Source organism: Lathyrus oleraceus, chromosome 2 (assembly GCF_024323335.1).
Source record: "Lathyrus oleraceus cultivar Zhongwan6 chromosome 2, CAAS_Psat_ZW6_1.0, whole genome shotgun sequence".
NCBI lineage: Eukaryota > Viridiplantae > Streptophyta > Magnoliopsida > Fabales > Fabaceae > Lathyrus > Lathyrus oleraceus.
In genome coordinates, this window is record NC_066580.1 from 470,510,405 (window position 1) to 470,537,033 (window position 26,629).

The 26,629-nt window shown below is 35.2% G+C and overlaps 1 protein-coding gene and 1 non-coding gene across 2 annotated transcripts; one reads left to right on the forward strand and one right to left on the reverse strand.

The window, feature by feature from the left end:
* Positions 1-4,580: 4,580 nt before the first annotated feature.
* On the forward strand, positions 4,581-7,043 carry LOC127120498 (U-box domain-containing protein 30). Its single transcript, XM_051050946.1, has one exon. It carries the CDS (start codon positions 5,077-5,079, stop codon positions 6,418-6,420), a length of 1,344 nt encoding a protein of 447 aa, XP_050906903.1. The 5' UTR covers positions 4,581-5,076; the 3' UTR covers positions 6,421-7,043.
* A 4,092-nt stretch (positions 7,044-11,135) lies between these two features.
* On the reverse strand, positions 11,136-11,245 carry LOC127124826 (small nucleolar RNA R71). Its single transcript, XR_007804301.1, has one exon. It is a non-coding gene; the product is annotated as a small nucleolar RNA R71 (small nucleolar RNA).
* Between the last annotated feature and the right edge of the window lie 15,384 nt (positions 11,246-26,629).

Genomic DNA, 26,629 nt, shown 5'->3' on the forward strand with positions numbered 1-26,629 from the left:
TATTGTCCAGTCACCAACAAAGTTGAAGTCAACAGAGATGTCATAGTGAAAGAATCCGAAACATGGGATTGGAACAAGTCTTAATCCAACTTTAGTGTAGTGTCAACACTAAAGTCTGATTCCGACTCTAAAGGAGACTCTGACTCTGAAGTTGATTATGACTCTGAAGATGAGTCTGACTCTAAAGGTGATTCTGACTCTAAAGGTGATCCAACCTCTGAAGGTGACTCTGACTCTGAAGGTGAGTATGACTCTGAAGGCAATCCAACCTCTAAAGGTGGACCTTATGAAGGTGGCCATGCCTCTAACGGCGGACCTGCCTCTAAAGTTGAACTTGCGTAGTTTTAGAGGCCACAAAGAATTAGACAGTTACAAAGGAGACTTGCAAACTTTGAGTTACTGCATGATACTAAGATTGAATATGAAGGAGAAGTCATCTAGTGTGCCATGATGATGGACTCTAAACTTGTCAGCATTAATGAGGCACTCAAGAAGAGGCTGTGAGTGAAATCCATGAAAGAAGAACTTGAGGCAATCGAACGAAACAAGACATGGGAATTAACTATTTTACCTATTATCACGAAAGCCATCAGTGTGAGATGGGTTTTCAAGATAAAGGTGAAGTAAGATGGTTCATTTGTCAAGCATAGAGCAAGGTTAATAACTTCAAGATCCTACAAAAGTCTGGTTTAGACTATTTTGAAGTGTTTGCACCTATAGCTAGACATGAAACCATAATATTGGTTATTTTTATAGCTGCAAGTATGAATTAGCCTCTGATACATTTAGATGTAAAATAATCTTTTATGAATGGTCTATTGCAAGAAGAAGTTTATGTGTTACAATCTTCTAGATTTGTGAAAGAGAATAAAGAAGGGATGGTGTACAAGCTGCATAAGGCCTTGCAAGGGCTTAAACAAGATTCAATGGCTTGAAATCTAGAAATTGAATCACTTTCCCAACATCATGGATTCAAAAAAATGTGAAATGGAGTAGAGTATGTATGCACATCATACCTCTAATGGCGATGTGATTCTGGTGTGTTCTTATGTAGATGACATATTGCTGACAAGAGCTGCACTTCTGAGATAAACAAGTTTAATGAATGCATTTGATATGAATGACCTTTGAAAGATGGTATATTTTATATGGATGGAGATTTTATACTCTACTAAGGGGATTATATTGCACCAACTGAAGTATGAGCTTGAGTTGCTGAAGAGATTTGAGCTAATGAATTGTAAGTCTGCAGTCACACTTGCATAGACAAACCATAAACTGGATTATGATGTTGATGGTGAGGATGTGGATGCTACAACCTTCCAACAGTTGGTTGGCTCTCTAAGATATCTTTGTAATACCAATCCTGACATATGTTATGCAATTGGAATGGTAAGTAGGTTTATAAGTAAGCAAAAATGGTCACATTATCAAGCTGCAGTCAGGATACTAAGGTATGTAAAAGGGACTTTGAGGTATGTTAGTTTGTTTCCATCTGGAGTGTCAGATGATGTTGAGCTAATATGCTATTCAGAATCAAACTGGTGCGGGGATAAAGTAGACAAAAGAAACACTACGAGATATATGTTTATATATTTAGGAGATCCCATTTCATGGTGCTCCAAAAAGTAACAAGTGGTTGCATTGTCAACCTGTGAGGCATAATACATAACTGATGCTTTGTCAGCATGTCAGGTTGTTTGGCTTATGAATTTGCTGCAGGAACTGAAGTTCAAGGTGAGTAAACCAGTCAGGTTTATGATAGACAACAAATCAGCCATAAGTCTTGCCAAGAATCCAGTGTCACATGGAAGAAGCAAGCACATTGATACTGAGTGTCATTTTCTGCACAATCAAGTTCAAAATGGAGTGCTTGAGGTTATTCACTACAACACTCATAAGCAATTTGCAGAAGTGCTGACTAAAGCAATCAAAATTGAACACTTCATCAATTTGAGGGATGAAGTTGGTGTTGCTAATTTTTAATCTTGAATATGAATTAAGGGATGATGTTAAATGTAGTTCAAATTCAAGTTGTTTAGTTTCAGTTTCATTTGATTTATATTTGAGTTTGGATTAGTATATATAAACCAAAATTTAGTTACAATTAATTGTAAAAAAATAAAAAAAGATTTAAGATTGAGTTAGTTATAAAATCTCTCTCTCTCTCTCTCTCTCGCCAATTCTATCAACGTTCCTCGTATTCTTCTTGTGAATCAATGAAGTTTCATTATTAACTCTAACACACGTGCTATCAAGTTCCCTTACACTGAACAAATCTAAAGTTACAGTCTTCGAAACATGATATGGACGAAATACTTTATTAAGTTTGTACGGGGGTTGGGTGGAAGAGAGAAAAATTAACTAGGTTAAATGAGAAAATGTGTGTAGACGAATCGAAGAATGAGGTTTTAGGATTAAGAATTTGAGGTTATTCAACATAACTTTATTAGGAAAATGGATGTGGAAAATTAAAATAGAAAAAAAGTATTTGGTATGATGCTTCAGTCAGTATATATGGGATTAATTTAGAGGACTTGAACTCGAGGGCTAACGGAAACTCAAGTTGGTCGAAGGATATTAGTAATTTGAATTTAGGAGAAATTGAGGTCACAAATAAATATTCGGTGAAAGAGGCTTATAAGAACTTATCATCGATAGTCATATCTTCACATGGTCCTTATTGGTCGAAGGTTTGAAATAAGGTGATTCTATAAAAAAATCTTGTTTGGTGTGAAGAATGTCCAGAAATATAATTCCAACAAAAGTCTATCTAAGCGCGGGAGAGTGTGGGAGGGAGGAGACAATTTCTCATTTTTTTCGAGTGTCCAATTTTTGCAAGTGTCTGAGCACCATGTGAAAATGGATCAACATATATTATGTCATGCATAATGATGAATGGCAACATATGGAACAATTTGAAAACATCTTATGCGGAGGAAAATCAATATCAAATAAGCTAGCAGTGATTTGGTTCGCTTGCGTTTGGTGTATTTGGAAGTCAAAGACCGACAAAGTTTTTCGAAATGAGAAAATCATCATTGAAAAAGTGGTAAATGAGGCAAAAATGTGTTGTTTTAAATGGCTGAAATTAAAATTGATATTGATATCTGATGACATATCTCAATTGTATATGAATCCGAAGGCTTGTATCAGTATCATGAATGTTTAGAAATAATTTCTTGGGTGAAAATATTTTGGACTGAGTACGTGCTAATAGGCTAGGTATATAAATCATCCAGGTTTCTGTTTGGCTATAGGTGTTGCCTCGATATTTTTTGGACAATTTTGTGGAACATGTTTGGTTGTTATAGCTATATCGGGACGCTTTGTTCATGCAAGTTGGTGTCCCTATTTTAAGCAGGGATATGGTCTAGTTATGCAGTGGTATTACTCTATTTTCTATCATGGGTATGTACAGTTCATGTGTTTTCCATCAAATTCAATACGGGATTCATGCTTGTACTAGTGCAGACATTGAAAATTTTAAGGTGATGGTTATAAGAGGTTATTTTGCAGTGGTTGGAGTTTATTTTACAGATAATAGAGAAGAAGCTGATGAGTTTCCTTATTAGATGTTTAGTTGTAGTTTGGGTTGCTAGCTAGTGTTGGACATTGGTTATATACTTGTAATCTATGGAGCCATCTGTTCAAGGTAAAAGTGTGTGTGTCAAGACAAACTTAAAGAGCTAGTACTCGTAGGACATTAGTGCTTCAGACACCATATGTCGCCTATACAAGTATTGATATATTATTGTTATCATTGGGAGAGATCTGTTTAGTCTGCGGAGTTTTGTTACGGTCTTATGCTTGTCAAGGAGTTTTTGGAATTGCGTAGCAAAGTATATAGATTTTGTCAACCGTGTTTATACTTTTATCCCGATTGAAGGTGCTGCTTTTTCCTCTAAGATCTTCTAGTTGTGGTATGAAGCGCATTATGTTAAAGTAATAGATGTCAAGCTCTTGGAACATTGTATTTGGTCTGTTGTCAAATACTCCAATTGGTGCCAATAAATTTAAACTTTTTTACATGGGCGAACTAAATTCGTACTTATGATTCTAAATATATATCATCTATTCAACTGTCTTCTAAATCTTCATACTAAGAGGTCAAAATTAATATAATTTTCTAACTACCAGTCACGTAGGAAAAAACATAAATAAAATATGAATGAAATGTGTTTTTTAAGATCAATTAAGAGATAAAATATATATAATCTTTTAAATATGAATAGCATAAGGGCGGAATAATTCTCTAATACCACTTAAGAGGTGGAAGTCTAAGATTTAAAAATGTTAATCTACCATTAATTCCTAATTTGTAAGATTTAAAAATAATTTTTATTAAAAAGAAATAGATAAAAATAGTAAATATATTATGAAATGATAAAAATCTGAAAAGTATGTAAATAAAAAAGAGAGTAGTGGTTGATTAGTATAAACATAGAAAGGGAAAGTTTACGGCGACAGATAAGATGAATGCACGTGTGGTGCGCGAGCCAAGAGACTCTCATTGACCGGCTACAGCCCATACTTTTCCGGTTATCCATTTTTCCAACAAAACATTTATTTTATTTTATTTTCTTCTGCTTTGTTGTCGACCCAGAACAACCATACAAAAACATAACCATTCGCGTTTGAGAAAACAAAAATAGGTTTCTCCTCTTTCCTTCATTCATTTACGCTTCTTTTCTTTCTCCTCTTTCCTTCATTAATTTACCATTATTTCCATTAATCCATAACTGTTCATTCTCAATTATTTCTCTTCAATCCACTCACCCATCTCGTTTCAACTATTTGTCAGGTTTTTTTCTTCTTTGTGTTTTCTACACTGTTTCTTCTCTCCATATTCTTTTCTTTTTTTTGATTATATCTTCATCATTTGAGATGTGATTTTCATTATTTTCTTTTTATACCATGTTCGTTTTCTCTCTCTCTTTTCATTTTCACTTTTTTCTCACACCTTCTAATGTAGTGTCATTACCCTTTCAAGACTTCTTCTCATTCAACTCATTCCAGACTCTTGGCTAGCTTTCTAGGTTAAAAAAGTTATTTTATTTTATTTTGTTAGCAAAAATGCCTATGTATCAGCCTTCTATGGTTGTGGGTTTTGAGGGTGGTGGTGATGGTCAGATTCTAGATCTGGACACCGCCGTGAAAGATGGTGTTTTGGGTGGTGGGGTTGTGGGAAGTGGTGGTGTTGGTGTTGGTGGTGAGAAATTAGATCTGAGAAAAATGATTCAAGAGCTTGAGTTATGTGAAGTACCAAGTGTTTTCATTTGTCCAATCTCTCTTGAACCAATGCAAGACCCTGTTACACTTTGCACTGGACAAACCTACGAGAGGAACAACATTCTTAAATGGTTTAACCTAGGACACTTGACATGTCCCACTACTATGCAAGAGCTTTGGGATGATTCCATCACTCCAAACACAACGCTTTACAGACTCATTTACACTTGGTTCTCTCAGAAGTATTTGTTGATGAAGAAACGCTCTGAAGATGTTCAAGGAAGAGCTTCTGAGCTTGTGGATACACTCAAGAAGGTCAAGGGTCAAGCTCGTGTTCATGCTTTGAAGGAGCTTCATCAAGTTGTGGCTTTTCATGCCACTGCTCGTAAGTCTGTCATTGATGAAGGTGGTGTTTCTGTTTTGTGTTCTTTACTTGGTCCTTTTACTTCATATGCTGTTGGTTCCGAAGTTATTGGTATTCTTGTTAGTTTGACACTTGATTCTGAATCCAAAAAGAATCTTATGCAACCTGCTAAGATTTCGTTGATGGTTGATATCTTGAATGAGGGTTCAATTGAGACCAAAATCAATTGCACGCGGTTGATTGAATCGTTAATCGAGGAGAAAGATTTTCGGTCCGAGATTATCTCCAGCCATAGTCTATTGGTTGGTTTGATGAGGCTTGTCAAGGATAAGAGACATAGCAATGGAATCTGTCCTGGATTAAGCCTCCTCAAAACAGTGTGTTTCTATAAAGAAGTTAAGATTTTGTTAGTTAGCATTGGTGCTGTTTCTCAATTAGTCGAATTGTTGTCTGGTATGGACCATGATTGTTTGGAATTAGCGCTTTGTGTTTTGGATTCGTTGTCGTCCATACCCGAAGGCAGAGTCGCTTTGAGGGATTGTGTCAACACGATACCTATCATGGTGAGGTTTTTGATGAGGATCTCAGAAACATGCACTCAGTACGCGTTGTCGATTCTGTGGTCTGTTTGCAAGCTTGCGCCGGAGGAGTGTTCGGCGATTGCCATCGACGCAGGGCTTGCTGCGAAACTTCTTCTAGTGATTCAAAGTGGTTGCAATCCAATACTAAAACAACAATCCGCCGAGCTTTTGAAACTGTGTAGTTTGAATTATTCAGATACTATCTTCATTTCCAAGTGCAAGCTTACAAGAACCATCCAATGACACTGGATTATTAAACTCGGCGGCGGTGCCGATAATTTTGTATATTCCAAAGGAGCAAGATAGTAAAGGTTAGCACAGCTTCTCAGATCACAGAACTTCAATAACTCCCCCAAGATGTGAAAATGGGATTGAGGTGCAAGTCTCTCCTGTATATATTTTTTAGTATTTTGATTCCAACAATTGATTTGATTGATGAATGAAGAAGAATCATAATGTGGAAGTTACAATAAGCCCCATCAAGAAGATACTTGAATTCTTTATACTGCTTTTGGGGTTTGGTTATATGGATGTTGAAGTTATGCTGTTGTTGTTGTTGTTGGATTGTTGGATAAAGATACTTGTTAGGAGAGTTATCATCACACATGAATCAAAGATGGAGCTTGCAATTTCAATTGTAATTGTTGAGGAGTTGCATTGCTCCAAGCCCTTACATTTTCATTGTATCTTCTTCTTCCACTTTTGGTCTTTTTAGAGGCCTCCAATTTTCCATTAAAGAAATATTGGGAATTTTGCTTTTGATCTCAAAAAAAAAACATGTGTAGAGAGACACTGGAGAGCCTGTGAAAACCTTCAATTTTTATGTGTACAATGGAATTGAAAACCAACTATTTCATTTTATTTAATTATTTTGCACTTCAACATCTCAATTTGTGATATTGATTTTGTTTTACCAATTCCTTGGCATTCATTGTTTTTCTTTAAAGTGTCTTAAGTTTCAATCCTAAGCCATGTGAGGGTTGTTTTTGAGGCGTGCAAACTGCAAAGTCCGGGCTACAACACATGATTCAAAATATAGTCTGAGTTAAATCGTGGTCGAATAAGACCACTATTTGTTTCATCATGATTCAATTGCGGTTAACTTTTGCAGTTAATTTTTATAGAGCCTTCAAAAACTTGAGATGACTTTACTCTTGACCGATCTCTTGAGTATCTAGGTATCGTTCCTCGAGAATTAGAGGGTTAAAACAAAGAAGTGTCTCTTTGGTGATGCTGTTGTTGAAATGACCTTATGAGAGAAGGGAACAAAGTGAATTTTTTTAGGGTAGAAGAGTGGAAGACCATTCACCAGATATGGTCAAGTTTACACTATTTATGGATGACTAGACGTTCTTGTTAGTGTGTATACTTTTCCTTTTCCTTTTGTAGTAGCATTTAAGGACAAGACTCAATTTAAGCATTCACTGAATCAGTGGTTGATTGAAAAAGATAGATGAGAAAGTGTAGAGCTTATAGCTTTCAAGAAATAGGAACGTTGAATTGTTGTTTGGTCTTAGGAATATCTACAAATCACAAAACATCTTTGTCTAAATGTCTAAGCAAATAATGCTACTAAGTAGGATAAAAGTGAGCCTAAAATTAAAATAGCCATATGGGCAAATGGTGGTAGAGTAGGAGTATTGTTGATCATAGACTGATATTTAGGGCATATTAGGATGTTCTTGTTGTGAAAAATGATTATATGTCTCTTTCTTTTTTATTGTGAGATTCAAACAACTAAATTCATTTGAGTTTTTTTTGATGGGTTAGTTGATTCTATATAATTATTTTTAATTACCCGAGTCGATTTATAAATTTACAAGAGTGAAAATCTTGGATGTCATAATGGTCCTTTTGAAACATCTTGCAAAGTAAAAAATACAAGTCTTATATTAATACTTTAAACTTCATATTTTCTTAATAACTCAAACGTCAAGAGTATTTGCATGTATCATTTTTCGCCGACACTCAATCTAAAGTATGTATCAATATGTCCATCACCAATCAAAGTTATTCATTTAGATTCAGCTCCAATAACCCGTTTATATTTTTTATTTTAAATACCCTTTAATAAAATTTATATGTATTAAATGTAGAGATTAGAAAGATTATAATTTCAAATTTAAACTTCTATTTATTATATAATCTTAATATATTTTCACCTTTGAGGGAATCGTTCATCGAGATAGAGGATGAAATCAATCGTTTGAACCTCTTCAATGTCACATCAATATCCTCAAAAGATGTTTGAGATTATAGGTTCACATCATGATTAAGGTGCATAAACCACCCTTACTTAAAATGAAAAAAATCTACACCGGTCAACCCAAAATCAACCAAAGGAATAAGTAGAACAACTAAACTCATATCAAGGACTCTTCACAAATACTTTTTGGATCATCCGTATCTCATATATGTCGTCACAAAAATCCTCTTTGAATCATCCATGACTTAAAAGACACCTCGCTACAGTCTCCACATAAATATTCTTTAAATATTCAAAAACTTAAAAGAGTTCTAATCTCATATTAACCATATTCAAATTAGCCAAATTCCTAGATTGTACTTAACTCCATTGAATATGCCTTCACGAGTTGAACCTCATACCGGCTCTTCGCCATTAAAGTTGAGTCCCCACTCTCTCATACAAACGACTTGAAAGTAAGCTCTTTTGGACAAGGCCAACCCAATTCTTCATGCACTGGTCACTAGACCAATCTTCAACTGCTAATTCAAAGCATGGGTACAAACAACAACGAACTAGACAACACGAATTTTGAAGGAGCAATAATGATCATTATTCTCCTCATAACTTATATCTCTATAAAATTGACGCATAAAGCCTCTAAATCAAAGTTGAAAATATACACTTTTTTATCTTTATCTCTCACATCGTCTTTGCTTACTAATTTGAACGTCAAAGAATATTTGCTTATAATATTTCTGTTGACATCCAACCTAACACATCCTTGATAAGTGGTTTTTATAGCGTTTTTATTAGTCATTTTTTCTTCTTATTTTACCGTTTTCGTTTGCTTTCCTTTCATTTTACCATGTTTTACGCTTTGGTATTGTGTTTCTTTTATTTTCAGGTCATAATATGCATTTCAAGCGAAAGAGGGCTGAAAAGTGGACAAAACACGGAAAAAGGCAAAGAATCAGAAAGTCTCCATAAAAAAACCAGAGGCCTGTTACGGGCACCCGTAATGGCTATTACGGACCGTAATATGTTTGCTCCTCCAACCTCTACTTTGAAATGCCATAATACTAAAATCAGAGGCCTGTTACTGACACCCGTAATAGCTATTACGACCCATAACATGAAGGGACCTTTCTCCCAATTTGTTTCCTTTTTCGGCCCGATTCCTTCCACTTTAAGGCTTTTGTTTGCTTGGATCTGATCTTCATTGTGTGTAATTGACATTGAATATTAGGAGATTCTTACCATGTTTAGAATTTAATATAAAAACTCATAGGTAGTCTTGAGTTTTTATCGAGATTTTATTCCAGTTTTAGTTTGACGCTTCTTTTTACCGCATTTTATAAAAGTCTCCATTAGAGCAACTGGATCAAGTTATCAATTCAAGTTCTTCTTTTTCATTATTCAGGTTCTTATTTATCGCTTTATTTATCTATTTATCGATTATGTTTTCATCTGTCATAATCATTTTGTTTGGGTCATTCCTCATCATGAGTGAGTTGTCCTCTAGGGACTAAGAATTATGAACCCTATCATATGATTATTTACATGACTTAAGCTAGTTAGGGGAATTCCACCCTTTTTATTTCAAGAGTCTAAGTTTTATTAAAACTCGCTACGAGAGTATGAGTGTTGTCTTTAGGCATTTGCCTGATGCTGAAAGGGTAGAGAAAACGTCAGAAAGCAGGTTTTTAAACAGACAAGTCCGAAGTCACAAAAGTGATCGAATGAAATTGGGAAAGTTTCAATTTTTAATAGCTGTGAAAATGTAAAGACCACTAACGAATGTTTCTGCGCGAGCGAAAGCCGACGAACGCCCCGTTCGTTAGAGGTAGGGCAATATGCCGGCGAAAGTAGGAATTGCCATAATAATCTATTTTTCTATAAATTGAGTCGGAAATATCGTAATAGAAATGCTTAAGCCATATGGAGAAATCTAAGACAAGAGTCATAACCCTAGGCCCTGCTTGTTTTATTGTTATTTTTAAGAAATTCTCTTTTAAGCTATTTTTCCAAAAGTGATTTTTCACTTAAGCTACTCATTCAAACCCATTTTCGGATGCTCTAGCTTTACACCGATAGGATAAAAATCGATACTTAACCAAATATCTCTGAGGATCGTTACTTTTGTACTACTCTAACATCTGTTGCACACTTGCGGCGTGTCATGTTTTTGGCGCCGTTGTTGGGGACCAATTGCGTTAATATTAAATTTCTATTTGATCATCGTAGATACTAGAGTTTTGTTTTTCTGCTTTAATTCTACCGCTACCTTTGTATGCGAAGAATGCGTTATGCTAATACTTTAGTTGAACCCGTTGACGAGATCGGGCGCTTTTTGCTAGAATGGCGCCGAACTCAAAGACAACTTGCTATGGCTGACCCCGTTGTTGATACGAAACCTTTGAAATATTATGCGGTTCCAACGGAAGAGGAACCACACTGCAGTATCATGCACCCGTCTATTGGGGCAAACAATTTTGAATTTAAACCATCATTGATATGTATGGTCCAACAAGATCAATTTTCAAGTTTACCATTGGAAAACCTGAACTTGCACCTATCTATTTTTGTCGATAAATGTGGTACTGTTAAGGCGAACGACGTTGACCAAAATGCTATTTTCCTAAGACTTTTTCCCTTTTCTCTGAGAGATCGAGCACGAGCTTGACTTCAATCCTTGCCTGCAAATTTGATAACTTCTTGGCCTCAATTGAAAACCGCTTTACTCGAACGGTATTTTCCTCCGAGTAAGACAACCCAATTTAGGAATGAGATAAATAATTTTAGACAAGAAGAGAGGGAATTCTTATTTGATGCATGAGAACGTTTCAAGGACTTGTTAAGACTCTGCCCTTTCCATGGGCTTGAGAAATGGATGATAATCCACACTTTTTATAACGATCTCCTTTACTCCACAAAGATGACCCTCGATGCGGATTCTAGCGGAGCCTTTATGAATAATTCATAGTTGTGGTCCTCAAACTTATAGAGGACATGGCTGAAAACCATCATTCTTAGGGAAGCGCGCGATAAGTCGCCGATAAAACCACCCCTAAAACTGGAGGGATGTATGAAGTGAGTCAACTTGATCACATGAATTCCAAATTCGATGCTCTTTTTCAAAAGATTGAAAATTTAAGCATCGCCCCTCCAACTTCCACCCCACCTAGCCCTGTTGCTTCTGTCACCTCCGCTACTTTCAGTTGTGAGATTTGCGGTGTGAATAGATATATTGGAAATGATTGCCAAATGTTTCTCACCAGAGGATCGACCCTAGAATATGTCAATTTTTTGAATAATCAGAGCAACAATCCTTACTATAATACCTACAACCTCGGTTGGCGAGACCACTAAAATTTTCCCTACAAAAACAACCAACTTCATCAAGCTATGTGACCACCTGGTTTCCAAAATGCTACCCCAGTTACCCAAAAGAAATCTAATCTTGAGTTAATGGTGGAAAACTTCATGGCTACTCAAACTCACCTAAATGAAGAGTTCAAAAATCAAAACCTCTACATCAACGACGTTCTTAGGCAGTTGAATACCAAAGTTGATGAAATAGATACACATTCTAAGATGCTAGAAACCCAAATCTCTCAAGTTTCTTAGCAACAAGCATCCATCTCCATCTTTCCATGAGCTTTCCCAGGACAGCCCGAGCAAAAACCTAGGGAACACTTAAATGATATAACCACCCTAAGTAATGAGAAGTTGGTTGATCTAAAAGAGAGTGAAATAAAGGTTAAGGAATGTTTTAGGATGAGAATTGGTGAAATTAAGAGGAGCCACCCAACACCACATGAAAAGGAGGTCATTAAAGAGGAAGGGAAGAAAGCGGCTTTCACTGCTTCATCCTCCTATAAAGTCCATATTTTGTCTCGGAAAGAAACCGCCAAGACTAGGAAAGAAGGCCGTTTTAGAAGATTCGTAGAGCTACTGAAAAAACTCGATGATAATATCCCTTTTTTAGAGACTCTATCTCAAATGCCCACCTTTGAGTAAATCCTAAAGAGGATCCTTTCCAAGAAAGAAAAATTGAAGGATCATGGAACCATAAAACTTACAACTAAATGTAGTGCTTTGATCCAACATGGAACACCCCCTAAGTTAGAAGACCCTAGAGACTTCTCAATCCTCTGTGAGATAGAAGAGTTGAAATTTACTAACGCCCTTTATGATCTTGGTGCGAGTGTTAGCATGATACCCATATCCATTCATAGGAGGCTTAACCTAGGAGAGATGAAAGCTTCTAACTTATGTCTACATCTTGCCGATGGGACGGTAAAACCTGTGTTAGGAATTCTAGAGGATGTACCCATCAAAGTTGGAAACCTATACATACCCACCGATTTTATGGTAATGAATGTAAAGGAAAATCATAGTATACATGTTATCCTAGGGAGACCCTTCATGGCCACAACCGAAACAGTTATTTATGTTAAGCAGGAAATGTTAACCATTGAGATAGGGGAAGCTTGTTGGTGTAAGCCCTAGAGGCCAATACCTTTTGGTACTTGTATCGAATTATTTATTAATTATAAAAGGCATTTTCTTTATTATGGTTGATTAATAAAGTCCCTGGAATAGATAGTCCGTTTAATGTATTAAGTGTGACTTAATCATGAGAACACATCAAACATAAGGACACTATTCTTGAAGTATCCGTAGTTGAGCTTTAGTGTGAAGTGGGATAACATTAAAGCATTAAGACTATTATGTTTGTAGACTGATGATCACATCTCATGGATCATGGATAAAGAGTTATCAAGTCTTAAACATAGGTATGAATATTAGGAGTAATATTTATACCGGATTGACCCGCTATGAGAATACTATATAGAAAGTTATGCAAAGTGTCATAAGTTATTCTCATGGTGATAATGGTGTATACCACTCTTCGACCTGAAACCACTATGGACCCTAGATGTAGAGTCGAGTGCTTTATTGCTGATCAAACGTTGTCCGTAACTGGATAACCATAAAGACATTTGATGGGTACTCCACGAAGCATGCTGAGGGACATGAGTGACCTAGATGGAATTTGCCCATCCTGCATAACAGGATAAATGTCTATGGGCCCAATATTGAACTGGACAAGGATGACACAGTCTATGCCTTGTGTTCAATATAGACATAAGGGCAAAAGGGTAATTATATACATAAGTATTATCACAGAAGGAATTGTCAGATCACATGACATTTTCGTGTCTTGGGTAGCAGTGATGTGTTGCTAGATACCGCTCACTGTTTATTATGTTAAATACGTGATTTAATATAATTGCCAACGTCACGAAAACCTACAGGGTCACACACAAAGGACGGATTATAGAACATCGTAAGGTACGGTGCCCTTAAGTGAATTATAGAACATCGTAAGGTACGGTGTACTTGAGTAGAATACGAAATATGGTAAGGTACCATGGGCTTAAGTGATTTTGGGCATATTATAAGATATGGGCCAAAATACACTTAAGTGGGCTTTTAGCTTGAAGCCCACACAAGTGGTTCTATAAATAGAACCCTTGTGCAGAAGCATTCATTGCGGTTGCATTATTTTCGTTTTCTCTCTCTCTCTCTCTCTCTCTCTCTCTCTCTCTCTCTCTCTCTCTCTCACTCAAAGCCTTCATTCATACCAGCTAGCACTGAGATTGAAGGAATCCGTTCGTGTGGACTGAGTAGAGACGTTGTCATCGTTCAACGTTCGTGATCGCTCCGTGGATCTGTATCAAAGGTTTTGATTGTCACAAGAGATCTGCACCAAATGTTTTAATCGTCACAAGAGGTAAATATTCTATCACTGATCATGACCATTCGTAAGGATCTCTAAAGGAGAAAACTTTAATTTCCGCTGCGTTTTGCACCGCAATTCTCCTTCAAAGCTATGTTAGGATTTTACTTCCCTAATGATCAGGATTCTTTGATGCCTAAAACTACCATTAAAACATTAAACTTATACAAGAGATGACCACATGGGGGGGGGGGGGGGCTAAAAAGAAAGAAAGAGAGAAATAGGATATTTGTGAGGAAGAGGATTCAATGTATGAACCTCCGCAAAGGAAGAAAAATAATGGATGTATGACTTGGATGAAGAGGATTGGTTGGGGTCCTAAGCTAGCAAGATGAAATGTTAAGGATCCAAGATTGAAGAGGGGACCCTCTTGAGTGGAAACACTAGAGAATCGTCGAGCCATGCAACGTTAAATGGAGCACTACGTGGGAGGAAACCTACATTTTTTCATACTAATCTATTTTATTGTTTGTTTGCACTATTTTTATTTTCAGGTAATAGGTACCCGCGGGAGAAGGTAAAGAAATTTGTACAATTGAAAAGTTGAGAAAAAGATCAAGATCGAAACCCTGCCTGGAAAACCCAAGCCTACACCAAGAAAAACAAAAAAAAATAACCATGGAACCAACAAGCTATTACAGGCACCTGTAATGGCCATTACGGGCCGTAATAGCTGCCATACCCCAACCTCCCCAAAAGCCATGCCCCCTAGAAAAAGCATAGACCTGTTACGGGTACCCGTAAGAGCTGTTACAGCCCGTAACAGAGCCCAACGTGAAAATTTTCAATATTTTTTAAAACCCTATCTCCTACTCATCATTCCACGACCTCTCTCTCACCCAATCAATTCCTTTTAATATCCATTAAATAAACTAAATCTGATTTCTAACCGCATCTCATAATTACCTTTATCTCTCTAATCTTACCATCTCCATCCCTTAAAACACACTCTCTCTCTCTCTCTCTCTCTCTCTCTCTCTCTCTCCAAAACTTCCTCAAACTCCCATAAACTCCATAAAACCTAACTTTAAAACCTTCACCTTTACCCACATAACAACCCAAAACGACAAACTCACTTCACAATAAATTTCTAACTCCTCACCCTAAACCATATTTCGGGTTTGGTTTCGGCAAAAACCAAAAGTTCAAATTCTCCACGAAAAGAGATCTACAAAAGGGGATGCACCAGAGCAATCTAGACCAATGAAAATAGGAAGCATGAGAGCACCAAATTCTCACAACATTGTATTTACGAATCACGAGGAAGCAAAGAGATATTCGGTCTTGATCAAGCGAAAGCTCACTCCAACAAGGTACATGTGTGAACAAACTCTCTCTACTTTAGGATTGAAAAGTGAAGTTGATAGGTTGCTTAACAATATTGGTTTGCTTGATTTTATGCAAAGGGACACTCCCACTTATGAGCGTATCACCCTTGAATTTTTGAGCATCCAAAATTCAAATTAGAGAGGAAATGGGTTGTTGGTGTGAGAAACTATTGTAGTACCCTAAAAATTCCAGCTATTCATCTAAGACGTTATATTAAATGTTGAGGATTTAGGGGAAATGCTCCGACTACCCGTCTTTGGCCCTGGTGAAGTCCCACATGGATTCAATTTTTCTAATTTTTTGGCTTCCATCTCTGGGCATCATGATTACACGGCTGGAAATTCTAAGGCCTCCAAAATCCAAAACCCGATTTTCAGGTATATCCAAAAAGCCTTGGCCTACAATATGTTTGGCCAAGGAGATAGCACCGACGTTGCCTCCCAAAGGAAACTTTTCTTCTTGCACGGATAATTACTTAGGACGAGTTGCACGCGTTGCATCCTTAATCCCGCTTCTATTATGGCTAATTACTTAGGACGAGTTGCACGTGCCGCATCCGGTGAGATCTCGGTGGGAGGAATGATTACCCTCATCGCCGAGAATTTAGGTCTTGAGTTTAACCATTGAGCCGATCAAATTATTAAAGGGAACTCGAAAGTCGACATGGAATCCCTTATCCACCAAGGCATGTTCCATTGGGAAGGAAACACTTATTCGATTATGATGAATAACATTGCCATACTTGACTTCCCAACCCAAGAAAAGTAAGGGTTGATATTGATAGTAATTGGTTGTATATGACAATCATTGACTCTCCGGATGTCTCATCCGAGGAGGAGGCGATCCCGATTTTACTAACATTAATGCAGGTACAACTATGGAAGATGATATTGCACCACCCTCCGACCTACCTATAATGAAGCCGAAACATCCACAGAAAATCAGGATAGGTGGGGTTGGGTTCAGAATGAACTCCGGGACATATGGGTAAAGCAGATCCGACAAGGCACAATTTTGGATGATATCCAAACAATGTTGCAGCAGCCGATGTTGTGTTTCCCCCCTCCTCAGTGAGGACACCTATGAGTCCACCCCACTTTTCTTGTGCTAAAACATTGAAGTTTGGTTCATATTTGGAGGGGTTTTACCTATTTTCATTATTTTCTTGTCATTTATTTATTTGCTTCTGTTAGTTATTTTCCCTAAAATAGATAAAAATGACTCTCGAATTCTCTCATAAATTTGGACTGTAAATTATTATTTTTCTTTTGAAAGCTTTGATTTTAAGGAAGTTGAGAAAGTATATAGAGTTTGAGGAGAGAGAGGCTAAGACTAGGGACATTGAGAAAGTTTGAAAACTTAGATATGACCCGAACACCCTAGGTCTCCCGGAGTAAGGACGCGAGTCCAACGTGTAGATTTATGTCATAGTACTCGACTCTGAGAAGTATTTCCCGATTAGTTTATATTGACAGTCCGACATAATTAAAAAGACTTGCATGTACCCATGGTTGGTTGAGAAATAAATAATTTAGGCACCCAACAAAATGATGAAATAAAAAGGTAATAAAGACGACTAGTCCTTCTAAGTTGGGTAACCCTCACCCGGTTATTTAGCCTAATGGCGATTGAGTCTCAATTGTTGTCCCAAAGTGGACTAACAAATGCAAATGTGTGTAAAACCGTAAAAAAATATATAATAAAAAGGTGCCTAGTAGGAAATTCTCGAATCAATCTTGTGCATGTGAGGGAAAAATAATTGTAAATGTCTTAATTGATTAACCGAATGAAAGGGGAATAAAATAAAAAAGAGGCTTAAGCCCAAAGCATAGTTAGAGAGGTGTTCGAAGGGAGATTTAGGTCAGTGGTTTTTCCGCGGTGTGTGTTCTTGTAATATTTTCGTTGATGGATAACTACCAAGAGAACTAGGACTAGCCAATCGGAACGAAAGCTCACGTATGAATACCGACATGCTTTATTTTCATAAGTACTTTCATTTGAATTAAACCGTTTGATCCAAATATTTGCTACGCAACCTTTGTTACTTGACGACAAGCAACAATCTAAGCTTGGAGGAGTTTGATAAGTGGTTTTTATATCATTTTTACTAGTCATTTTTCCTTCTTATTTTACCGTTTTCGTTTGCTTTCCTTTCATTTTACCATGTTTTACGTTTTAGTATTGTGTCTCCTTTCTTTTCAGGTCATAATATGCATTTCAAGCGAAAGATTAATGAAAAGTAGACAAAATATGGAAAAAAACGAAGAATCGAAAAGTCTCGATACAAAAACCAGAGGCCTATTACAGACACCGTAATGGCTATTACGGGTCGTAACAAGCTTTCTCCTCTAACCCTACTTTGAAGCGCCCTAGTACTAAAACTAGAGGCCTGTTACGGGCATCCGTAATGGCTCTAACGGCCTGTAACAGGAAGACACGCTTTCTTCCGATTTGTTTCCTTTTTCGGTCTGATTCCTCCCACTTTAAGACTTTTGATTGCTTGGATCTGATCTTCATTGTGTGTAATTGACATTGAATATTAGGATATTCTTACCATGTTTAGAGTATAATATAAAATCTCATAGGTAGTCTTGACTTTTTATCCAGATTTTATTCCAGTTTTTAGTTTTACGCTTCTTTTTACCGCATTTTGTAAAAGTGTCCATTGGAGCAACTGGATCAAGTTATCAATTCAAGTTCTTCTTGTTCATTATTCAGGTTCTTATTTATCGTTTCATCTATCATAATCGTTTTGTTTGGATCATTCCTCACCATGAGTGAGTAGTCCTCTAAGGACTAAGGATTATAAACCTTAACATATGATTATTTGCATGACTTAAGCTAGTTATGGGAATTTCACCCTTTTTATTTTAAGAGTCTGAGTTTTATTCAAAACTCGCTACGAGAGTAGGAATGTTGTCTTTAGGCGTTTCCCTTACGCTGAAAGGGTAGAGACAACGCCGAAAAACAAATTTTTAAACATTCAAGTCCAAAGTCACGAAAGTGATCAGATGAAATTGGGAATGTTCCAATTTTTAATAGTTGCGCAAGCGAAGACCGACGAACCTCCCGTTCGTTAGAGGTAGGGCAATAGGCTGACGAAAATAGGTATTGCCATAATAATATATTTTTCTATAAACTGAATCAGAATTCTCGTAATAGAAATGCTAAAGTCATATGGAGAAATCTAAGATATAGGTCATAACCATAGGTTCTGTTTGTTTTATTATTATTTTCAAAAAATTCTCTTTTAAATTATTTTTCCAAAAGTGTTTTTTCATTTAAGTTACTCATTAAAATCCATTTTCGGTCGCTTTAATTTTACACTGATATGATAGAAATCCGTACTTAACCATTGATCTCTAAAGATCGATACTTGTTTACTGCTCTACATCTGCCGTACACTTGCGACGTATTAATCCTTTAGTTTGTTCATCATCTTCTAGACTTACTCTTCCGAATTTTGTTCGATTCACCAATTCAAACTATTTAAACTATTGTGGTGAAGAGAAATACTGTGAATTCAAATTCACATTTCTATATATAAATAATCCTCGAACATTTTATTATATTATGTAGTATGTTTTTTTAGCTATGAAGTAATTATCCCAAGAATATGCTTTCTTTATAAGAGCATTAATGGATATAGTATGTACTTATGCAAACCTACTACGATCATAACTTGGCCTTTTGCTCCTCCAATTTTAAGGTGTACCAATCATGTGGATTTTTCATTGTTTCTATTTGAAAAGAGCATGGAGAATTTTTACTTCAACTTCTTTCTATCCTTTTCCTCCCAGACTAATGTTGTAACGGTACAAATCTCGTTCAAACAAATTCAGACACTGACATGACTATCTAGGATTCAAGTACATTTGATTCATAATTAAGACATGCTAGCAAATCGGTGGTCAACAGTCAAAGTTCAAAACCATGTTGTCTGCGCAACTGAATCACGTGTAAAGTTTTAATAATGTTTTTTTCCCTCCTAACAGAAGATTTAATAATGTTACAATAGTACTAATAAAATAAATTATGTTGCACTTACACCTCGTGTGTTGTTGACTAGAACAATTATTGTGAAGAAAGAAGTTAAGTTTTGAGCGCAAAAAGATTGACTCATATGCTTGCCATGCTGGGGAGATTTATATTCTACAGATTGGGCATCTGCATCTATAATATATTTACAAAAATGGTGTAAAACTCATTATTATATCTATAGCATTGTGTATTGGTTCTGTCCATATACTATATGTATTACATGAGTTTTAATATTTGCCTTGTGAGATAGACAAAGGAGTCAAAGAAATTATGATTTAAAAGCAACTAAACAAATTGACCACCACACCATTAATCAAAATCTAAAAGTATTGGATAAATAGATCTTCATATGGTAAAACTGTTAACTTACACTTGTCAAACTAACTATATTATCCTACAATTTATGCTACATCTGCCCTTGAGTATATTACTCTCTTAAATTTTGTGTTATTTTTTTTAATAAAATAGTTTTTAAAAATATTTTACTATCAAAGAAATTATTGAGTTGAGTAGAATACTAAGTTACTTTTTTAAAGATGTTTTACGACAATGGTTAAAATTATGCAAACAGACTATTGATTACAAACTTTTTAGAATAAAATGTATCGACACAATATTATATTGAATGAATTGTTTTAAAAATACATTATTAAATATGACATGAATACTATTCGTATCTCCAAAATGAAAATAAATTTTGGATTTGACATGTTACCCACTTCATACACACCGGCATGAATTTGACACACGTTTCACCGCATCCTCAATTATTTGATTTTATCAAGAGAACTCTAGTACCTAGATACATGACTCCATATTGAGTATACACATCAATAAGCGTTTCTATGATATAAACCTTTCATCGCTTTGGGAATCATGTTTCTTTGATTTTTTTATAACATGTTTTTCTCGTATTACTTCACCACTTCTGATTATCCATTGAATATTGTTCTTGAAATCTCCCGTTTATTAGTTAGAGTTATCATAATCAGTGACTCAATTTTAAGAAAATAGTTCATCCAAATGGATGTGTTTAGTTTATCACTAATAATATTTTTCTTAAATGATCAGCTAAATTTTTATTAATGTGAATATGATCCACTATAACAACTCCTTTAGAGAAAACTCTCTAAATTGTACATAGGACGTACTTGTCGCCTCCACATGACATCGTAAAAGTTCTTAATTTTTGTAATAGCTTTGGTACTATCATAGTAGATCAATACTACTAACATTTGTTTTTCCTATAAAAGGATCTCTTCCAACAAGCATCTTAATCAACTTACTTCTCCAATTGTAGTTGTAAGGGATATCATTTATGATTCCATAGTCTATTGAGCTAGAATTATTTATGTCTTATATTTCTAATATATTGCTCCTCTAGCTATGCTAAATATGATACCGCTTGTGGATTTGGAATCATATGATAAGGTGTTCCAATCAACATCATTGTATCTTTAAAGACAAAGAGAAACTTTTGATAATGCAATATGAGTTCACCGTCATTTTTAAGTACCACACGACTCTTTCAATATCATCTCAATACTTTATACTAGGTCTAGTGATAAACTTGCACAACAGTCTAATGACAGACAATGTAGGATCTAATAGAATTAGTGGCATACATGAGACTACCTATGATATTTGAATATTTAAACTGTCTTACATTCTCACCAATGTTCTTAAAGAGTTTAAACCTTGAATGTTAAGGTGTGGAAGCATATTTTAAGTCAAAGTAATTGTAATTTTTAGAGATATCTTCAACATGGTGATAACACCGGGATATTTCGTATTAATGTTCTTACAGAACATTGATTTCACATTATTTACATAATGTGATAACACTCAGTAATGGCATGATTTTTAGTGTAATTTATATTTTTAATTTTTTTTACTGCTAATAGTTTATATTTTTGTAGCCTTTTAAATTGTCTATATTCGACTACATGTCTGAAAGAAATAACGCAGATTTGAAAATAACGTAACTTATATTTCGTAATTTCGTTTGAGACGCGATCAAATGCATTAGAAAGCTAATGCAAAGACCTATCCTATTGATAATTTTTAAGAGGTTTATGTTCATGGATAATGATGTGAATAAAAATAATCATTGTAATATTGTGTAATGTTTTAGGACGAAGTCCATTATTTTGATAACGTGTTGTTTTGAATCGAGTTAGGTATGATGAGTGATCGTGTGAATAACCTTAGGACGTAAGTTCAGTGTTTGATAAAGTATTTATGATTCCCACACATGGCGATTATGTGAAGGTTCGATACGAATCGTTGTTGATTTTGGTTAGGTTCGATAAGAATCACCGTTGTTTATGTTAGGTTCAGAAGAGTCGGTGTTTAAGCCTAATTGGTGGTGTTATTAGGTTCGCAAGAAGTGGAGTTGATTATGTTAGGTTTGGAAGAACCGATGTTTAGCCTAATTGGCGGTGTTATTAGATTCTCAAGAATTGGTGTTAGCCATAGTCGGCGGTGTTAAATTTTGGTGTTGGAGGTTCGGGTGGAAAATTGCATTTGTTTGAAGCATCATGCATCATATATTTCAGAGTTAGGTTAGAACTTCAGTCTGGTGTTTTAGGATTTCATTAAAATAAATATGAATATGGTGATGATATCACTTGCATGAGAGTACATGAGATGAGCATTGCATATTTATTCTTATATGTGTTCAAAATATTGTGTGATTATGAATTGATGTTACATGTAAGTCGTGATATGTTAATCAATGTTATATGTATTTATGTCAAATGTTACGTGACCATATATGGTGTCATGAGAATTGTGTCTCCTACATCTATGTTATCATTGCTATTATTATACCTCATAATTTTATAGAATATATTCTCATCCCTTTTATTTCCATCTACCTTTATATGAACCTTTGCGCAAATGGTTCTCAGGTTGAGGTTGAGATTGATGAGTGAATGCCGTTATTTGTTTATAAAAGATGGTAGATGGCCACTTCAACTGATTTCTTGAGTTATGTTTCGTCGGACCTTAAATCGACTATTAGTTTATTTTAGAACAATAACTATAATATTATAACATCGGAGTTGTGCCAGTTTTGCTATGTTCTCTACCTTCTCTTAAATCGAATAATCATACCTTATTGTTATGATTTAAATTTAAATTTTTATTTCAAAGAAAAAATTAAATATTATGTTAGTGTAACACCATTGTCTTATATGTTTATATTCTGTAATGTATTTACAAAGAAAGAAAAAAAATTATCATAAATTTAAGATCTTACAATATATATATATATATATATATATATATATATATATATATATAATCAACAGTTACTTGCACACACGAATGTGTTTTATACAAAATTTCAAAAGCTTAAAACTAACTTTAACTATCTGACAAAGAGACCATGACTCCCTGCGGTCAAGGAATAACACATTCACATAGGTTTTGTTATCAAAATCAAATGGTATAGACTTAATATTCAACAAACATATACAAAATTATTCTAATAAATCAATGGTGGAGGTCACCCTTCAGTTACTATTTCACTGCAGGATTCCATTTCCGAAAAGCTAGTTATTCATAACTAACTTAGAACCAAACTTTAAGCTACAGGAGGCTTGAATTAATCTCAACAGTTTTACGACGGATAAACCTAAGGCTAGTACAAAATATTGTCATGGGTTAGATGTTGTTATAACACCTCGTTTTACAACATCAGAAGAATAACTCTTTTAAGGCACTATATAGACTTAATGCTCACATTTTGATAAAATATGCACTAACAGATAATGACTTTCCCTCGTTGCAAGACTTATTGCAGAAACGAGATATGGTCTTAAACCAAGTTAAGACTTACTTTTCTAAAGCACAAGCCTTTATGAAAAAAATGTGTTAACATGAAAATAAGGTTTTTGCAAATTCAAGTTGGGGACATGGTCCTTGTCAAGCTTGTAACCTGAGTGACGACAATATCCTTCCCTGCGCCGAAATCAAAAGCTAAGGGCTAATTTGATTTAGTTTGTGAATTTTTTTTTTAATATCCAGATTTTTTAAAAAAATTTCAAAAATGTCCATTTTTTTCAAAAAATTACCAAAATGGACAATTTTTGCCCTAATATACACCTAGGCGCCACCCTAGTTGGCGCCTACCCTTAAAGGGTAGGGCAAGTCGCCACTAGGAGTGGCGCCTATCCTTAAATCTTTTTTTTTTTTTTTTTTTAAATATATATATATATATATATATATTTTTTTTTTTTTTTTTTTAGAATTTCAAACATTTGTACCATGTTACCCTTATTTAGAGTGTTAAAAAATATTTATAACTATATAATAGAGTGATAAAGATTATTCACATCTATATAATATGATTAAAATCTTGTTTTTATCTTAAAAATAAAATAAATATAAAATTTTGAAATTAATCAAATCAGAACTAAAAAATATATTTAAAAAAATTAGTAAGAGATTATCAAATGCAACAACATGCCACCATAATTGATAGGAGTTATATTGTCTATAGTTTTATTGGAAATAATAATAGTAGTTTATAACACATTGAATTCATACAAAATTATGGCATTAACAAAATTATCTAATCAATTATGAATTAATTCTTATTCATCATGAATAAGAGTAAAAAAATAATCTAATAAATTATTAATTGAATCCTATTAATCATTAATTAATTCTTATTCTATTCAATTATTATGCATTTATTAATTTAAAAATAAATACTAATAATTAAATAAATGTAACAAATATCAAGAAGTTTTATTTCTATTTAGAATCTAGAAAAAGTCTAATTTTCTTTTATAATTTTAATAAAATATAATTAGAGTCTGTTTCATTTTTAGACATTGAATTTTTTTTTAAAAATCTGGTTATTAAAAAAAAAATTCAATTTTCAAATCATGTTCGATCCTTTCCTTTTCAAAATCATGTTCATTGACAGCATGCCATTTCAAGTAATATATATATTATTTATATATATATATATATATATATATATATATATATTAATTTATATATGTATATATTAATTTAATTTATAAGTAATTAATATTATTTGTAAATTTTTGGAAAAAAATAATAATTTATATACGTGTAAATAAATATTTATACACATGTAAATTAATATATATATATATATATATATATATATATATATATATATATATATATATATATATATATATATATATATATATATATATATATATAATATATATATATATATATATATATATATATATAAAGATATGATAGACAATATCTTTAAAGATAAAGATAAAGATATAAAGATAATAAACAGAAAATATTTTTATTATAATAATTGACAAGACAAATATTACAAAGATATGATTAATCACATATGATGCGGTCCCTTGTACGATCCGCACGGGGGAGGTCTAATTGCTCGCCTAGACGGTTCACGTGGTGGTGGTGCTTCCCTATTACCACCCCTTGCCCTAACGCGTCCCCTTGCCGTTTGCCGTTGTGGTTGGGTTGAAGTCCCTTCAGTGCTGTAGGAAAGACGGGTCCCCTCTGCGCCCTCAAAGCTTTGTCTCGGTGGGACAAACTGACTACTGCTGGGTGCGCCCTCGAATTGTGGTCTTTGGTAGTTTAGGGTTGAATCGGGTTGGCCAAAGTACAATGTTTGTTGTGGTGTGTAGTAGTCCTGTTGGTAGTCCTCTTGTATACCCGTGTCGGGGCTAGGTGGAGGACTGGAAGAGCTCGGGACATTGTCGTGATGGAAGTGTTGGGATTGGTGGAAGTGGGGGGATTGATATTGTGGTAGGTGTTGGGACTGTTGATGGTGGTGGGAATGTTGAGTTTGTTGTTGGTAGTCTTCATGGTATTGGGGTTGAGTTTGTGGTATGTATTGTTGATTTGGTTGGGGGGTGGACATGTGTTGTGGTGGTTGTTGTTGGTAATATGGTGGTGGTGGTTGTTGTTGGTAATAAGGTGGTGGTGGTTGTTGTTGGTAAAATGGTGGTGGTGGTTGTTGTTGGTAATAAGGTGGTGGTTGTTGTTGTTGGGAATACTGTGGTGGTTGTTGTTGTTGGAAATATGGCTGTTGCATCCGGGGATCGTCCAAATAGAACGGGTCAGACACAATCATTTCTGGATTTGTATTTGCTCTATACCAATCCACATATTCCCTTGTCGGCTTCATTTCGTTGGGCGCCACCGGAAATTGTAGAACATAGTGGGCACGGTCTTTCCACATTTTACGAAACTCCTTAGCAAATTCCTTCCAATTTTGGGCATACCACTGGTGGCTGACTTTTTTTAGATGCCAAGGTTCCATAGACATTGGGGGGCCTGGGATTTCTTGATGCATTCCGAATTGCAGCTTGACACGGTCACTTTGGTGCATCTCCACAGTGGTGAACCGCATTATGGCCGTTTTTGCTGTCCAAACAGCTGCATCTTCGGGGTTGGGTTGATGTTCCAATCCCAAATATGGTGGAAGGCAAATATGATGCATCTTCGGGGTTGGGTTGGGTTGGGTTGGGTTGATGTTCCAATCCCAAATATGATGCATCTTCGGGGTTGGGTTGGGTTGGGTTGATGCAAAAATGTGACACGTGGAAGGCATGCGTGGGAATCTTGCAGAATAGGTGCAGGCTAGGTGGTAGTGTTGGCATGCATTGGTGCAGACTAGGTGGGAATCTTGCAGAATAGGTGCAGGCTAGGTGGTAGTGTTGGCATGCGTGGGAATCTTGCAGACTAAGTTCAGACTAGGTGGAGAATACATTTCATGGATAGGCAGTAGACGTGTCAAAATTATTACATGCATGCAGCTGCACCTAGCCTGCAAGATTCTTGCATGCTTTACACGTGTCCAAGTTTTGCATGCGTTGCTCTTGGGGAAGACTTGGTTGAAGACATGCATGCAAAGATGTGTGGGAATCTTGCAGTATAAATATTCACACACATTTTCACAATATCTTCACAGCAATCCTCACAAAACATTCACAATATCTTCACAGCAATCCTCACAAAACATTCACAATATATTCACAGCAATCTTCACAAAACATTCACAATATCTTCACAGCAATCTTCACAAAACCTTCACAAAACATGTCATCTTC